Source organism: Durio zibethinus, chromosome 14, assembly GCF_047325235.1.
Source record: "Durio zibethinus cultivar Kanyao isolate XHJ-2024 chromosome 14, ASM4732523v1, whole genome shotgun sequence".
Taxonomy (NCBI): domain Eukaryota; kingdom Viridiplantae; phylum Streptophyta; class Magnoliopsida; order Malvales; family Malvaceae; genus Durio; species Durio zibethinus.
The window spans coordinates 25257100-25274546 of NC_143175.1; the positions used below are offsets into that span (position 1 = coordinate 25257100).

General features: G+C 34.1%; 2 protein-coding genes and 2 pseudogenes across 6 annotated transcripts; 1 reads left to right on the plus strand and 3 right to left on the minus strand.

The window, feature by feature from the left end:
* Nucleotides 1–9: 9 nt before the first annotated feature.
* Nucleotides 10–1713, minus strand: LOC111293928 (protein transport protein yos1 pseudogene; annotated as a pseudogene). Its single transcript, XR_016327872.1, has 2 exons — nt 1380–1713; nt 10–432 (listed from the first exon to the last, which is right to left on the minus strand). The product of XR_016327872.1 is annotated as a protein transport protein yos1 pseudogene (transcript).
* LOC111293926 (fructokinase-like 1, chloroplastic) lies at nt 1701–4064 on the plus strand. The gene is made up of 2 exons (XM_022886988.2): nt 1701–2490; nt 3056–4064. Exons 1-2 carry the CDS (start codon nt 1753–1755, stop codon nt 3746–3748), a joined length of 1431 nt encoding a protein of 476 aa, XP_022742723.1. The 5' UTR covers nt 1701–1752; the 3' UTR covers nt 3749–4064.
* A 129-nt stretch (nt 4065–4193) lies between these two features.
* On the minus strand, nt 4194–8348 carry LOC111293924 (O-fucosyltransferase 19-like). 3 transcript variants are annotated; one of them, XR_002690673.2, is made up of 9 exons: nt 7475–8348; nt 7073–7145; nt 6898–6968; nt 6714–6802; nt 6492–6624; nt 6168–6400; nt 5613–6089; nt 4907–5514; nt 4194–4690 (listed from the first exon to the last, which is right to left on the minus strand). XR_002690673.2 is itself a non-coding variant. In XM_022886986.2 (9 exons), exons 1-9 carry the CDS (start codon nt 8081–8083, stop codon nt 5265–5267), a joined length of 1818 nt encoding a protein of 605 aa, XP_022742721.2. In that variant the 5' UTR covers nt 8084–8348; the 3' UTR covers nt 4719–5264. The 3 variants fall into 3 exon arrangements, 2 of the variants coding, with proteins under 2 accessions (XP_022742721.2, XP_022742720.2); XM_022886986.2 differs by lacking the exon at nt 4194–4690 and having other exon boundaries at nt 4719–5514; nt 7475–7715; nt 7833–8348; XM_022886985.2 differs by lacking the exon at nt 4194–4690 and having other exon boundaries at nt 4719–5514.
* A 5247-nt stretch (nt 8349–13595) lies between these two features.
* On the minus strand, nt 13596–17151 carry LOC111295373 (uncharacterized; annotated as a pseudogene). Its single transcript, XR_016327874.1, has 7 exons — nt 16995–17151; nt 16689–16889; nt 16379–16445; nt 15694–16025; nt 15296–15437; nt 14830–14955; nt 13596–14184 (listed from the first exon to the last, which is right to left on the minus strand). The product of XR_016327874.1 is annotated as an uncharacterized LOC111295373 (transcript).
* Nucleotides 17152–17447: the final 296 nt, after the last annotated feature.

The following is a 17447-nucleotide window of genomic DNA, read 5'->3' on the forward strand; positions in this document are numbered from 1 at the left end:
CAACGGAAGTGTAGAAATGAACTGATTGCATAGGCCTCAAACATGATCGTACTAGCATATATATGAGCTTTCTCTGATTCTACCTTTTTGAGCATTGTACACACAGGTCACGCAAAAAGCTTAGTAACATATCACATTCACATGCATGGATTAATTCATGTCCCAAGCCATGAACCTTTCTCATCCTGTTCAATCTCAACCAGCAAATAACTTCACCACAATAGTGATGATATTGAAAAGTATAAGTGGTAGCCTTAGGAATTGGCAAGCATGTATGAGTCCAATAATCTGCCCCTTAAGTGTATTTCTTCTCCCTCCTTGAATTTCTGCCAAGGTCCATCCTCTTGGAGCAAGGAACCTATCTTCATTCAGTATTGCAAAAGCATTGGCAAATAGAAGCAAACCTTCTAGCAACGTCCAGAAGCCCATTTTCTGCACAAAATAAAGTTTCAGTTCTCAAATTCAGGACAAACTATCCAAATAGTAATAGTTGATAGTGAAAATTGATAACTGAAAACTTCTAATTGGATGGGATTGTGGTGAGATGTCTTGCACTCCTTGTAGGAATAAAATACTAGAAAGAAGATCACTTCCATCTCAAAAAATGTTACTGTGAATCGTAGCCAAGGCTGCTCAACTCACTACATTTTCCAAATTGCAACTCTCAATGCATATAAAACATAGCCTCAACATCCACGCACATAATACCCCTCCTTCTACCTTGTATTATCAAGGAGCTACATGAGTAAATGACCGTGTAATTTTTAGGCATTTTCACTGGTTTCTAAGGAAAGCCCTATCTTTATCTAGCTTTAACCAACACTATTGGTGTTAAATTTCTCTAAATATAACGGCAATGTATTGAAATTCTAAGATGTAAAAGCCAACACATTTCTATGCTTTTCCCATTATCTTGCAATCAGCTGCACTAGCTATGTCTTAGCTCATGGCTTATCATATTTACCTAAGCAAAGGAAATTTCATATCTGCAGAAAAGCTGATTAGCTATAGTCTATAAAATATAGTTAAATCTCAGAGCAACAGGAGAAAATATCAAAATAATCAACATTACTGCTTTGAAATTTGATTCCATTTAATAACTACCGCAAAGAAAATAAAACTTTGATTTACTTTCATAAAACTAATGAACAAGCAACAGAATTATACAATTGCAAATGCAATAAAACAGCAGCAGAACCAAAGATTTAGACCATATCAGGTTTATAATTTTGTGGTTCAAGTAAAATAAATTATGGGCATCAAAAAAATTTTATTCATGAAATTAGCTCTCTCTGAGTAATTAAGATTCGAGAACACAAAGAATCAAAACAGAGCCTATTCTTGGAAACGAAGAAAATACAAAATAGGGACTTTCTCACCTGTGACAATAAGCAACCCAGGAAGAAATTGCTTACAGATTTGTAGCATCAACTGGAAGCAGAGATCAAGAAGACTGGAAACGAAGTCAAACCAGCCAACCAAAATCCTTTTGAGGAAACCGAACCAACAAGAAAGCTGCAAAACGAGAGCAGATTTCAGTTTGTTGGGCCATGTCTGCTACAGGAAAACTTTTGATCAACGGATAAGATCGTCCTTGCTTACGTATTGCTCGAGCTGATAGCCGTTGGATTTGTCTTTTCTTTCTTACATGACCCGAACATAAAGGCCCATAAAACACGACCCGATAAAGTTTATCAGACAAAGGACACGGATATAGCCGTAGATAAACCCTATAGCATTTGAAACAGAACAATGGCATCACTTCTTCAACTCCCTCATTCTTTCTCGCTATTTTTTAACTCTTCGAACCCAAAACGTCAGTTTTTAAGTTCTCCCAAAATTGTAGCCTTACCAAGAGCCTCAATTGAAACAAATGGAGCCATTGAATCTCCAAAACCAACTCGCCGAGGCAGGAAAAAGAAACCAACCTCGCCTTCTCCAGCAAAGAACACAAGGCGCACGAGGAAAACCCAGACTGGAAATGGTTCTATTGAATCTGAAACTGAGGGAGAAGAAGAGGAGTTGGGAGATTTCGACGATGGCATAGATTTTCCGTACGAGGAACCTCCGTTGATCTGCTGCTTCGGCGCTGCACAAAAGGAGTTTGTACCCACAGTTAGAGTTAACGAACATAAGATGCACCCGGATAAATACTCTCACTGGAAAATGCTTCAGTGGGACCCGCCAGAGTTCAGCAGGGCTCCGGGTGGGCCACCATCCAACGTGGCAATCTCGCACGTGAGGCTTGGAGGGAGAGCTGCATTTATGGGGAAAGTTGGGGAAGATGAGTTTGGCAATGAGCTTGTTTTGATGATGAATAAAGAGAAAGTACAAACCAGAGGTGTCAAGTTTGATGAGAATGTTAGAACTGGGTGTACTTATATGAAGGTTAAGTTTGATGAGAATGGGAAGTTGAAGATGGAGACTGTTAAGGAATCTGCTGAGGACTCTCTTCTTAGCTCTGAATTGAATCTTGCTGTACTCAAAGAGGTAATTTTTTAAACTTTCCATTTGTATGAACGGTAAGATTAATTGCAATGAAATTAAAAACAATAACAAAATTTATTATAATTGCTATAGAAAAAATATTATTGCAGCTGCGATTAAAAAAATTTAATGAAAAATTTATGTGGACTTGATTTCATTGGAGTTGGCATTAAATTCAATTGAAAATACGATGAACTTAATTGGTGCGGTAAAATCCAACGAGGACTTACTGTTGATTTCTATGCAATGAAAATCCATATATGAAATTCATAGAAAAAGTAAACATTCCATTTTTTTTTTTTTTTTGAGTAGTTTATGATAATGTGAAATTTATCAATTATGATGATGCTGTGTATGTGCTTAGAGTGGCAATTCTGTAATTAGTTACTGAACTTTTCTTGTCAATTGAGTAGTTGATAGTTGTGAGAATATATGAATCTTTAAACAGTGAAATTCTTTGACGTGTTAATGTGTAAACCAGATTGGGCTAGATGATTAAAGTAGATCATATGGTTAAATTGCATTTATCGACTGAATGTGGATGTTTGCCTATCCAACATTGATGCAGGCTAGGATTTTCCACTTCAATTCAGAGGTTTTAACATCTCCTTCCATGCAATTTACAGTTGTTAAAGCAATTGCGTGGTCTAAGAAGTTTGGGGGGCTTATATTTTTTGATTTGAATTTGCCATTGCCTTTGTGGAGATCACGTGATGAAACAAGGGAGGTGATCAAGAAAGTCTGGAACAAAGCAGACATCGTTGAGGTTTCAAAGCAAGAGCTGGAGTTTCTACTGGATGATGAGTATTATGAGAGGAGGAGAAATTACAGGCATCAATACTATGCTGAGAATTTTGAACAAACCAAGAATCGTCGAGACTGCTATCATTATACCCGTGAGGAAATCTCTCCACTGTGGCATGATGGACTTAAATTTCTGTTTGTGACTGATGGAACACTTAGAATACATTATTATACACCTTCGTTTGACGGTGTGGTTGTTGGAACAGAGGATGTGCTAATAACACCATTCACTTGTGATCGAACTGGTTCTGGTGATGCTGTTGTGGCTGGTATTATCAGGAAGCTGACCACTTACCCTGAAATGTTTGAAAATCAAGATACATTGGAGAGGCAGCTTAGATTTGCAATTGCTGCAGGAATTATATCGCAGTGGACAATCGGTGCTGTGAGAGGTTTTCCTACTGAGAGTGGTGCACAAAATCTGAAAGAACAGGTTTATGTACCTTCAATGTGGTAGTTGAGAGCCATAGAACATGATAGCAGAAGTTTACTATTTTTTCAAGGCAGATTATTAGGCTTTGTATGTGTTGAATATGGATAAGAATTTCACGAAATAGGAAAATGCTGCATGAAATGTACAAAGCCTGAATTCTATTCATTCCATCTTAAGTGACAGGTAGGCAAGCCTTCGCTACTTGTAGAAGTGTAGGTGACGGCTGGATTGCACAATATATTCTTGTTTGAATTGTAATTTTTGTGATCAGAAGTTCTCCATCTTCACACGATTGTTTAGCCATTGGAAATAGTGTATTGTTTGAATCTGAAATTATGAACCCCGTTTGCTTTTGCCTTTTTTCGTTTAAATATCAGAGGCAGTTAGCTTTTATCTTTTGTTGTTTGGTTTTCAATAAACTTTCTGCAATGTTGAATACTTCTGTAGGTGACAAGGCACTAACTGCTACTTAGAATAAAAATCGAATGATCAAATAAATTATTGGAACGTCTTCGGGACTTTGCCCTTGGGACTAGTAGAAAAGAGAAGCATCAAATATTGCTTCAATAATACGAGCTCGGAGCTTCATGTGTAATATGAGCTAAAAGTTACCTTAAATCCAGCTGAGCAGCGAAATTTCGATTCTTTTTTCATTAATTTAAACCTGACATTGCGGCAGAATCAGTTTGGAAAGGCAACTGCTAGTTGTTCTGAAGTCATTAGAAAACAAAAACTGTATAAAACCTTTCTTTATTTGTCCATAGAATCACATTCTGCCAACAGGATTGATTGTCTTCATTTTTTTTTTTTCATTTCCTTCTTTTTTTTCCCTTACTTTACCGAATAAGATCGGGACTGTTTCCTTCATCATGACAATAAAGCAGAGACTCACCGCGAATCACTTTGATAGACTCTAGTCCTTATACTTACAGCAGTACAGATATTGCCTTCACATAAGGGAAAAAACTGAAAATATGAACTATTGGTTAGTATCTGATCAGAACATTCGGGAAACAATCTCCATTATGTGCTATTTCAGATATTACATCCGAATTCGTAAGATGCTAATTTTGGCAGATGCCTTTTTTTGTTTTTTTACAACCAAATTATAGAAAGAATAATGAATAAATCAATACTGTGATTCCACCGTGACATATATGTTCGCATGTCTGTATAACTAACCTGATTTGCCTCAGAATTATACATCATCTTCTCTGCTTACAAAAGTTGCTGGTTGGGTCCCCTAACAATACTGAAACTGGTACTGTATAATTCAGTTGACACCAAATCTCACGAGAAATCAGAAACCATAAGATTTCTCAGCCCTGTAGGTCCCCTAACAAAACTGAAACTGGTACTGTATAATTCAGCTGACACCAAATCTCATGAGAAATCAGAAACCGTAAGATTTCTCAGCCCTGTAGGCCTCTGCTGCAAGTCTCCCTACCGGGGGAAAGCACTTAATTCAAGAATCCTTATCAGCCATCCTCCTTCAGAGGGCAGTGTATAATTTAACTGACATAATCCACTAACTAATATACTATCTTTTAACTGAACTCAAGTGCCGATCAAACTTCAGGCTGCTAATTTGCTGCTCCCGAGATCTGTTACAAATGCACCCAGGAAGGGGATTTGCATAAAAATTCTCCTCTAGTCGCGGTGACTCTCCCGGTTGTCTTAGGTATGGCGCTCCAAGCCTGTCAGAGTGTAAACTCTTTACTTCCAAAGAAAACTTCTCCCAAGATATTACACCCTCATCCAGTTGGTCAATGAGTTTGACAAAATTTTTTCTGAAATAAAAGATATTTATGTCAGTCCAGTAGTCTCTTAATGTCCTCACTTTAAGAAAGAAATTCTGCATGTATCTAATACCCTAAAAAGAACTTACTTATCAGGGTTGATGGTCTTTCGAAATCCTTCAAACCGTCTGTGCCCCTGTACGGCTTTAGCCATATTCCCATAATAGGTATAAATAAAGACTTCACTTTCAAGTGCCACAATATAATCCAAGGCAGCAAGGCGATTCTGATATGGCTTGAACAGCTCCAACTCTTCTTCAGTTGCCAAAGTAAAATGAGAGAAGACATTCGGATACTCTGAACGAAAGGCTGCCATGCTATTGCTGCCATAGATCTCTCCTGCAACAATGTAGATAGGCGTGCTGGAAGGGTAACCCATGGCCTTGAGGAAAATGGCTGCCTCTCTAGGGGTCATCGGACATCCCCCTTGACTACGCCGCTCTTCACTATCTATCTCTTTCTCCTTCCAATGTCTAACATTGTATCTCATAACCGTGAGGTCATCACCCTCTTCTGCAGTAAGGTTATGGATGCAGCCTGTGAATGCAAGCATATCCTTCTCATACCTGCAATTAAGATTAGCCTATTTGGCTCAGAGACTTGTTAAGGAGAAATACTACTATAGATGCCAATAATGATGGTACCTTAAGTGTAAAGCAATGTATGGCTCATTATTGTTCTTTAGTCTATCAACTAAAGTCCTCCCAAGATCCTCTATCTCTTTTGTATAGCGGAGAGCCTCATAATTGGCACGGCACCTAAGTCTTTGAATGAAGGTTGCAATGCCATTATTAGCAAGCCTTGAATCACTGTGCGTGAACTTGATCACCTTATGCCGCTTTAGCAATGGGAGCACCTCCCTTCTGTAGTAACTAGCCTGCAAATATAGCATCTAAGACACCATTCCAGTAACACTAAATCAAATGAAATATCATCATTCATTTAACAAATTCCAATCCTTTCCATACCTTTGACCAGGAAACAGGGGCCTTTACCACGGGCTTTATTGCTGTGTACTTAACGGGTAGATACTCAACAATCTCAATATCATCTTTCAGTACATTGATGAAGTGCCTCCAGTCAAAAATATCCTTAAAATCACTGTGCAAAATTTATTAAAAAGGTCAACCTTTTGAAGTTAACAAAGAAGAAAATTGATATTAAAGAAAAAGGGCAGTGATGAATGTTACCTTGGGTCTGTCCAAAATGACTCATGATCAAGAGAAGGAAGAACCAGGGTGGCATTCATTATCTTGGCAACAGCAACCATATCACATATCTATAAGTCAATAGAACCAACAGATTGGGTTGTGGAAAAGATTAAAATGTTAATCCAAATCTAGGAAAAACAAAGTTGTCGAGAGTCAAACATACTCCTGTTCTCATTTGATTCAGTCCACCATTGGCATGAACAATAATATACGCATTAGATTTTGATCCAGTCCCTGAAGTTAGATCAAATTATTAATAAAAATCACATACAAATCTTTTGTTGTTTTTTTTGCCTGGACGAAAGTGCTTAAAAAGTTGCGAAAGGAACATGACATACTTATTCGTTTCTTAGGTCGAGATATACATTGTTGATAATTGTCACTGTTTGGTTTCATCCAAATTTCTGGGGTCTGCAGATAAGGCAAGTTAAATTAAACACGTTAGTATATACAAGACAAGATATAGATTTCCATAGATAGGAACTCAAAGAGAAACATCAAATAATTTGCATGTGACTGCACGAGAAAAGCTATCAAAGAACATAACACAGCCAACTAAAACATGATCATGATAAAGTAACCAGAAACAGTAGAAATTCGCTGTTTGGTCAGAGCCACCAACCTCAAAAAATTTCAATGCAAAAGAAAAAAAAAACCATAAAAATAAAAGAAATAAAAAACCAAGAACAAGAAAAAGAAAAGGAAAAGAGGGGTGAAGGATAAGAAGGAAAGAAACTTACAGAGACCCTTTCAAGAACGCGTTTGGGCATAGAGAGGTCAGTATCGGGTTCGACATGGGTCTCGGCGACAACTCTTTGGGCCAAGGCCCAATCTTCTTTAAACGTCTGCAAGATCAATAGTCCATTTTGTTTTTTCCATATGCCGTTAACCTCAACGTGACTACTAAGAAGTGAAACTTTGATAAAAACGGAAACAACCGCCATTAACAACAGAAATCCGAAGATGTTACGGCCCATGTTCCTGCAGGATCTCAAACTCTGAGCTATATTAACCGACCAGAGACACGTGTCTTCAATCCATAGGAACCACGTGTCAGGCACCCAAGAGAATAACAACTTCCTGCGAATCAACAGATACCTGATCACGGGGTGATGGTTTTGGTGGTGGTGGAAATAATGGGACCCGTAGGAAGAACTGGAGGGAATGTAACCGTTGGAGTTGTCAGCTTCTTCATCGTTAGAGGCGAGGGTATGATAGTCCGAACAGGAAGATGAATTATAGTTGTCGGACTCTGTTGTTGGAAGATCTGCCACGCGTCGCCTTGTCGTGGTGGGTCCCCCTGGTACTGGGCTCCCGTTTGTCGAGTTGTTTGCACCTCCCGACGACATCGTATCGCCGGAAGTCCCAAAAAAAAAAAATGAAGAAGAAGAAACAACTCGACGGAAAGGAAAAGAAAAGAAAAAACCAAACAAGAGAGAAAGGAAGGGATGGTTCCGCAATCAAAGGCAGAATCAGAGGTGTGAAAAAATTTTGGTTTTTTGTATATAGTGTTGCGGCCACACCTTCTCTCTCTAGATTTTATGTTTTTGGTTTCTGTGGGGCTTTTTTTTTTTTTTTTCTTGTTTTTCTCTCTCTTTATAAAGCATGACGATTGGCGATTAGGGAATGGCGGAACATTTTTATGGGTTTTTTCATCCGAAGCATGGCCCTGTTCGGTTTCTTTCTTCAATCATTGTTACGTTGAATCGTGCGGTTGAATTTACCAAAATATCCTCCCTTTTTTTTTTTATATGATTTTGATTTCTTTCAAATTTTTTTTGGTTACTATAATTTTAATTTCTTTGGTGTCTTCCAATGAAGTTTTATTTTATTTTTTGAGCTAGAATTTTATTATTTATTTTTGAGATTTACGGAGTGAATTGACTAATTTTAGTAACATAATTTTTAAATGCAGTACAAATTTCTTAAAGATGCTCAATTATATAAAAATTATGTCATTCTAACATTTTCTTAAAAATAAAATTTTAAATTTTTTTAAAGGTGTTTCGAAATCATTTAATCCTCCGGTAAAGAGGAGGGCAAAAAAAAAAAAAATGATGAAAATTAAATAAACTGAAAAAAAAAAATCCATGTATACTCTTCACAGTTAAGGCAAAGCTATTATCTAAAAAAAAAACATGCATAAAGAATAATGAAAAAGAAAATTTTCTTTTTTATGAGACCATCAAAAAGCTATGAAAATATTAATATTGCTTTGACAGCAAATTTAGAATCACTTTGTAAAGGTGGAGTAAACTTTACTCGTGTTATGTTGGTAGGAAAGAAAATGAAGAAAAAAATGAAAAAAAATAATTTATTTATTTTTATTGTGTGTAGTATGAAATATGAAAAAAAAAAAAAAAGAAAAAGGTAGAGTTCAAATTATAAATAAAATTATTAATTTAAATTAAATAAATTTTTTTTTCTTTCGCATTTAAAATAAAATGAAAGATGCAAATCAAATTATTTTTTTGTCTTTTTTTTTTATCCTATTTGAAAAGTTAAACAAAATTTCCTTTCACCTTATTTTCTTCTTTCATCTTTTCCTCTTACCAAATACAATATAAAATTTGCAAAAGCAAAGCAGAGTTCTTAGAAATGCAAAAATGTTTGCATGTTCACTTTATCCTTTTGAAAAGTTATAATCTGACAAGATTTTTTTTTGTTGCACAATAGATGTAATTTTTTCATTTTTTATCCTTTTAATCATTTATGTTAACACTTCCACTCAAAAACACAAAATTCCAAAAAAAAAAAATCAAAATATTATCTTCTCAATTAAATCAAATATTTTAGCCAAACAAAAAAACTATATATATAGACATTTTTTTTTACCAAAGTGATTTGAAATCTTGTTTCCCATATTTTGTACTTTCAAGCTTTTTTTATTATTATTTCTATCGTTTTTCGCCACATTATAACCATATTATATTTTTAAAATTTTTTAAAAATTAAAAACAAAAAATAGTATACAAATATTAAACATTTCTCTTTCACATGCTTGTAACTTTTTTTTTTATTATTGTATCTTGACCCAATATATGATATTCAATTTTCTATTTTAAAAATAAAATTGTGATTCATTATACGTATAATCTCAATTTAATAGTTATATTATTCACAATGCCAATGTTGGTCCCATAATTAAAATTCTTACAATTGTAAACCTAATTAAAAGAAGCAATCTCGCATTAACAAGCAACTATAAACATCTCCATGTGAAAAGCCAGACAGATAGAGACAGAGACAGGGGATTGGATGGTGACTCCGTCTGTCTTTTAGCTTAAACTGACAAATCAAGCCATCGGTTTCCCACATCAATTGGACAACTTTTTCTTGTTAATTCCCCATACGATCGATCTTGTTGTTTATAACTTTTGTTATTATGTAATAAATTGTTTTGATGCTATATATGTTTGGTGAATGTTCTTATCCAAATAAATCTTCAACATTTACGATAATAAAGACAAATTTTTTTTTACACTCATTATGGTAAGTAGTTTTTTTTTTTTTAATGAGATAAATTTTCATTCATGTGGTTCTTTTCATGTTTTGTGATGATTTACCATTTTGGCAGGCAAAGCTAATGTTTAAATTCTGTTAGATTTTAATGGATAAATCAAGTGGTTTAGACGTCTATTTCTTATAGATTTGGTCTAAATGCGGCAATTTAAGCATTAGTTCTTAATTCAATAAAAGAAATGAAAATAACAAACTGTTTAATAAGGAGAAATCATGGAAAGGGGTTTTTTTCGGGAAGAGGAACTTTTTGCACTGAAAAGTCAGTAACAATTCAAAAGTAGTAGGTTTGAATTTGAAGTTTAAAATAATTGATTCAAATTATTTTAAAAAAATAATATTAATAATTTTAAAATTTAAAAGTTATATTAAAGGATGAAAAATTTTAAAAAAATATAATAATCATCTAAGTTTTTATTATTTTATTTTAATTAATTAAGTTATCAAATTTTTATTTTCATCAATTGAATTCTTATTAGATGAAAATTGATTAACAATTAACATTAATTTATGTATAGTCAATAATTTAATTTGAGTGAAAATAAATATTTAAAAATTTAATTATGTGAAAATAAATGTTTAAAATTTTAATTAATTGAAATAAAAAAAATTAAAATTTAATTGATTAGAATAAAATATTAAAAAGTTAAATTGTTTTTTATTTTGTACTTAAAATATTTTTAATTATTTTATTTAAATTTTAATATCTATAATATATTCTTTTATATTTAGATATTCTGCATCCATTTAATATAAAAAATGATAACTTCTATTCTTAAGTAAATAAATAAATAAAACTCAAAACACTCATGACAATATAAGAAATTCGTTATGAATGGGGGTGTAACTATCTCCTAATTTAAAAAAAAAAAAAAAAAACCCTATTTACATGCATGATTATGAAAATAATTACATATTATATATTAACATTTGATATTGCCAATGTCAATTTTTTTTTGTTTTGGAAAGAAAATTTTGAATTCAATATTTTAATATAAAATATATGCTTTAATAATTAAACAAATCGTTGAAGTACGACAATAACTTATATCATTAAAAGTTTATTTTATTTTTTAAAATAATTTTTAATAAAATAAAATTTCATGTTATACCTTTTTTCATAATATTAAAAATATAATGATAAAAAAGAGATTCGTATTGCTCCTCAACTAGAGATCACCCAAACTAAAGATCATCCAAAAATTTCACCCAAAAAAAAAAAATTAAAATTTTTTCCTAAAAATAAATTCCCCTAACAGAATTAAGCTTGAAAATACACTAAGTTCAAAGGACAATTTGGGAACCCAAGGTTAAAATTTTCAACAAAATGAAATTGGAACGTTCCTCGAGAGTCTCCTTCTGATTTTTTCTAAATTTTATATATTTTCCAGAAAATCTAAAATCCCATCACTTGTGGTCATTGACTCCTTTTTTTGGTTTTACACAGCATTTTCTTCTACGAATCCGTTTTTTTGAAACTGGAAAAGACACGTGGCGACTTCTTCCACCCTTTACGTCTCTCACAGTACTATCTGTCGTCGGCGCACCGATTGCCTGTGATTATTTTTTTTTTCCAACCGTTGGATTTTTTCAGTAAAAGTTATGATTAGATGCATTTAGAGTTAGGATAAATCATGAACCATTGCCAGCGATGATGGCTTTCTTTCGTTATACTAATCATGATGCAATCCGACGACTTTGATTTTAAAATATGTGATTTTGAAGGTACCAAACGTTGTTGGGGCAAAATAGTGTGATAGGTTGCGATGTGTGTGATCTTAGGCCAACAATGGGGTGGCAATCAAGCACGCGAGAGACCAAAAAAGTTTCAACGCGGCAAGAATCCGCAGGCGGAGTGGAAAGCGTGCACGTTGTCTCGCATCTGTCATTTCGATTTTTTTTTTTTTTTTTACTTAATTCATATGAAAAATATATCATATGCCTGAATTTTTTTTCTCTTCAGATGTAATTTGAATTAATTCTTAATTAATTTAAAATTTTTTAAATGATTTATATGCAAAATCCCTTTCTTTATTTAGGAATATTTTAATATTTTTATGGGAAATATTAAAATATTTTGCCCCATGATGTTGATAATATATTATTTTTCATGTGGAAAAAGATGCACCATTTCCTTAAGCAAGAATATAATAAGAAATCGTCAAAGAATTTTATTTTCCAAATAAAAGAAAATAGTCAAAAAGCCATACGTAAGTAACAATAGTAGATTGAGTTTTCATGGGTTTGCCTCAAGTTCTGGTTGGCAGAAAACAGAGTGAAGATGTTGTAAAAAATGAGTGAGTTGAATGCTTCTTCTCTGTTCTTAAAAGTCAATGAGTCAAGTAAAAACTCCAAAAGTTTTTTTTATCAGGATGTTTTCAAACCAATTGTTTTTGTGGCTTTCAACAACGACCTGAAATAATAAAAGGAAATGTTCAATCTATAGGTCCAAAGCCAAAGTGCACGTTAAGTAGATACGGAGAACACTTTTTAAGTTTTGAACGAGTTGCCAAAGTCAAAGAGAAAATTAAGAAAAAAGGAAACGCTTCTGGATCAATATTGGAACCGATCCTAAATCAAGTGATACAATAACTAAAATTTAAGGGTCCACACGCATTTCAACTAAGTGAGTAAATTGCCCGAAAATCAGATGGAAACGGAAACGAAAGACCATGCCAAAGTTTTCCAGCTAGCCTTCTAAATCAAGGTGGGATGGTGGACATGGAAAAGTACAGAAAACCATTAGGTATATACAATAGAAAATTAATTTGTTCAGTGCGTGTCCACCGGCTAAAGGGCCATGATTATCAGATTTCATTCCATTCCCACCGCCGGACTACCAAACCTTAACGTGTGATGACATTCTGTTGTGTGATAATAATAATAATAATAACAGTAATAAAAAGGATCAAATTACAAGTGTCAAAAATTGAATTTTAAATCTAGGAGAATTTGTCTTTTAAGGAAAATGAATGAACAATTTGAGCTACGATTTAAACTCAAGTTTTGGTATATTTAAGTTGGATTTGCGCTTTAAAATCTTTTGACACTGTGCAAAAGCATTGATCATCCCCCTTACACCTTAAAGATACTTGGATGAGATTTCAAATTGCATTTTAGATGATTTCTACTGAAACCATCCTGATTCTTGATGTTATGGGGCTTCAAAATGAAACAAAAAATTGTTCCCTCACAGACATTACCTATGGACTTTGAGCTTTTCCTTTAACTCTTATCTCTAAGTAAAAGGCTACAGGAAAATGTGAACTTCAATCAGTCACCAAGATTCAAGACATTAGACATTCAAAAATAAGAAAAGGCTGGAATGGTACAGAAGAAAAGTAGTTAAAGAACGGTTACATAGAAAAGAAAAGCACAAACTGTTGTAATGCAAGAATAATTATGTTTATCACATGGAAATTACACACTGTAATCTATTGAACACAGGAATTCAACCAATTTATTATCAGCCACATGAAAAACCTACAAATACGAGTAGCATAAATAACTGAGAAACAATCTCTTTTAACTTCAAAATCTGCCTCATTACACCTTCAACCATTCCAGGCAAGGACATAAGCCCCAGCAAAACCGAGCGGGATAGTAGTCCTTCAAGTACACATCCCGGCTGAATCCAACAATGTAGAAACTGAAAGATTGACGATGACGAGTCATGGTGACACGTGTCACTGGCACCACAGAGATTGCGTGTCTCTCGCAAATGACCCTGGCAGTAGGAGGTACAGAAGCCCTGTCTGCAATAATGTCAGAAGAGAACTTGTTGAGGAAGAAAGAGTCGGCAAAAAAGGCTGGAGTGCACTGATATGCCTGGGTGTTGCACAACTGAACCCCTTTGGCCCTATGGAAAATCTCGTCTGGAACTGATGCTGCTCCACTTGTTGCACTTACTTTTCGAGTTGAAAGTGTTTTCCTACCAACAAAAAGGATCATTCAAATAATTAAAGAGGCTGGAAGCACACATGAATGTAAACATGCAAGTTCTATATGTGCCTAGTATCAATATTTGCAAACTAGCAGGTGAGATATGCCTCTAAGCTAAGGTATTCTAAAATAAAAAATGGAAATTCTGGTGGAGTCCTCCTTACAAATTATTCTAGAGAATTTTTGTGGTCTGAAATTGCCATTGGTAACAAAACTGAGCTGTGATGATTTAAAATGGGAGATTATATAAAAATGACATAACTATGCCAAGGTTGTACAGATAAAATGCAAATGTGGATTATCCACTATAATAGCCAGATGCAGCATATACGTATATCCTGATTTCACAGACCATAATGTGGAAAATATCCCTCCCGAATGAATTTCAGCATTAGAAGTTATCTTCAAAAGTAAAGTGTCATAGACATAGAGTTTCTGCATCCAAATGAGGACAAGAAGCACCGACATTGAGTAATATATATATATATATATATATATAACGGAGAAGACATCCAAATATCATGTTGTACTGGATCATCTAAGTCAGTTGACAACGAAGAATATTTTGAAGAAAAGAATCTTTGAGGTAGTGCAAGCACATAACTATATTAGCAACATAGATTGGCATGCTTACCATTTAATAATGGCAATTTTACGAGTCAACAGAGAACCGTTTCCATTACATGTCTCACACTTTAGTAAGCCATGAGATCCACAAGTAGCGCAAGGAATCTTTCCTTTCCCATCACATTTTGTGCATCTGCAGAAGATATAATTGTCAGTGGAAAAAGTGAATCATGTAAAAACTCATACCTCAACACTATATGTTAGGAAGAAAAAAAATTGAGAGATTAGTAAGAAACCAACTACCAAATTAATGGCTACATTGTTCAATATGGGGTTCATTAGCCAAAAGTTTCAAACTAGAAACCCAGATAGCAGCTTAGGCATGATAACTACGCGCATAGATAGTTTCTTGAAATCAAGCATAGCTGTAAAGTATAAGCTCAACGATATTATTCATATTTTGGAACCAGTAACCAACTATCTTGGATGCTAGTTTAGGTTTTCTAGAATTAAATAACGAAGAAACTGCTCACATAGTGTCTGATCCGTCTTTGTGGGCAATTAATCCCCTTCCATAGCAAGCAGGGCACTGGGACATCTGATTTTGCTTATAAAATCCAGGTTCTTGGTCTGCATTGCATGTAGGACATGCAATATCTCCTTGTCCTGCACAACCTGCAGATTTTTTTCTTACACATCAAGTTAAAGCTAAGCACTACTAACCAGGAAGGAGGGAACCATGTATGGCATGTATAACTAATAAAGCACGAAGCATTAATATAACAGGAAAGAGATATAAAAAGAAACTAAACGGAAAGAAAATAGCTATTGAGAGCACTAGAGTGGCAAATAAATTTGTGTTTTGACAAATTTAAGATGTAAAAATCCTCCAACATTAATGCCATAGGCACCATTATTTCATTAGCATTACCTGAACATTTCTCAATGGTCTCACTATGAGGAATCTTGACTCTTGTTTCTTTATAATGTACAAAGAGAACAGGGAATTGTGATCTTAGATCCAATTCCCAAAGGCCAGGTTCAGGACTGTTATCTTTTCCATCAATGTTGCCACCAAGGTAAGGTTCTGTTTCTCGCACTACTTCTCTCTCTTCTAAGAAAGTTTCTAGAGTTCCCACATAAACATTGCAATCCTCAACAGCATGAATCTTCCATGTCCGAGCAGGATGACTCCCCCAACAGCATCTATGACCAATATGATCAATGAGCAACTCTCGTATCTCTACCTCATCCAATAATTGCCTATATGTAAATCACTCATTTAATCAGTTCCAACAAGAATTCACAATTAATTTTCCCTCAAAGCAAATGTCAATCAGTTCCAACAAGAATTATAGCATTTTCATTTCTCTAGGACGTTTAATCTCCTTGACAACAAAGTAAATTCTAATTTGTTTAAACATAGTTGAGATTAAGAAAAGCTTCATATTACAGGCATGAAATGCTGCTGCTTCGTATCCTAATTCAAAAAAATATTGCAACATTACCCAAACATTCCAATCTCCATATGAAGCTATCAAGGATACTCACCTGACCTATCTCTCATATAAACTATCACATTAATACAAGGGAGTTCCGATTTTTTCCAGCCTTACCTCTGAAAATCATTGGAGTATGTGCCATAATCTGTTGTGCTAGGACCTTGATGAAGAATAGCTTGCTCTGGGACATGCAATAAAACAAGTCAACTGTAAGAGTTCACAACTCATAATCTTCATAGACAACTCAGTTTCCGATAGTTAATTCTGGAATTAAAATTGCTTGCATCCTCCAAAAAACGAAATTGACAATTTAAAGCAACTAAAATTCTTAATTTCATAAACCAAAAAGTTTAAACCTTTCAACAAAAGAGCCTGAAATACTCAATACCCATTAAGTAAAAAGAGCGGCTTGTATTGAAGATACCGATAGGATGGGGCTCGGGGGAGCTGACCAAAGGAGCATGAATGGAAGGCGGGTAATGACCAGAAAAAGAAGTCGCTGACCGAATCTCTTCGATGCTAACTTCCGTTCCCGCCAAGGAAGCCGTTGGGATCACCGACCCCGTTCTCCCCACGTACTGATACGAGCTCAACCTCTCACTCTCTTCAACTTCACTTCTTTTCTCTTAAAAACCCAAGATTAATGCAGGATCAGTCGATCATGATCAGGATTGGAAATATCTAAAAATATAAAATAAAAGTGAGAAACAAGAAACCAGAAACTGGGTACCTGAAAGAAGAGGCTGTTCCATGGTTTTTCCTTGGCAATTGAGTGCTACAGTGGTGTTGGTGTCGATAAGTGGAACAAGTGAAGATAAATGGGACAACTTTCCTTAGCAAGGAAGGAAGTGGAAGATCATCAAATAAAAAAAAATATATTTAGTAGTAACCAAATGAAGATTTTGTCATATATAATAGAATTAGGAGGTTTTTGGTAGATTAGGTTGTAACATAATAGATTAAAAATAAAACAATATTATTTTGTATTATATTTGATGTATATAAAGAATAAAATGAGATAATTTATTTACGGATTAAAATTATAATTTTTTAAAATTTATATGAATTAATTTATTTATATAATTTTTAAAGATATAATAAAATTTATAAATTTAATTTTATAAATTAAAATTAATTATTTAAAATTTTAGAACGATTGAATCATTTAATAATAAAAAGATAA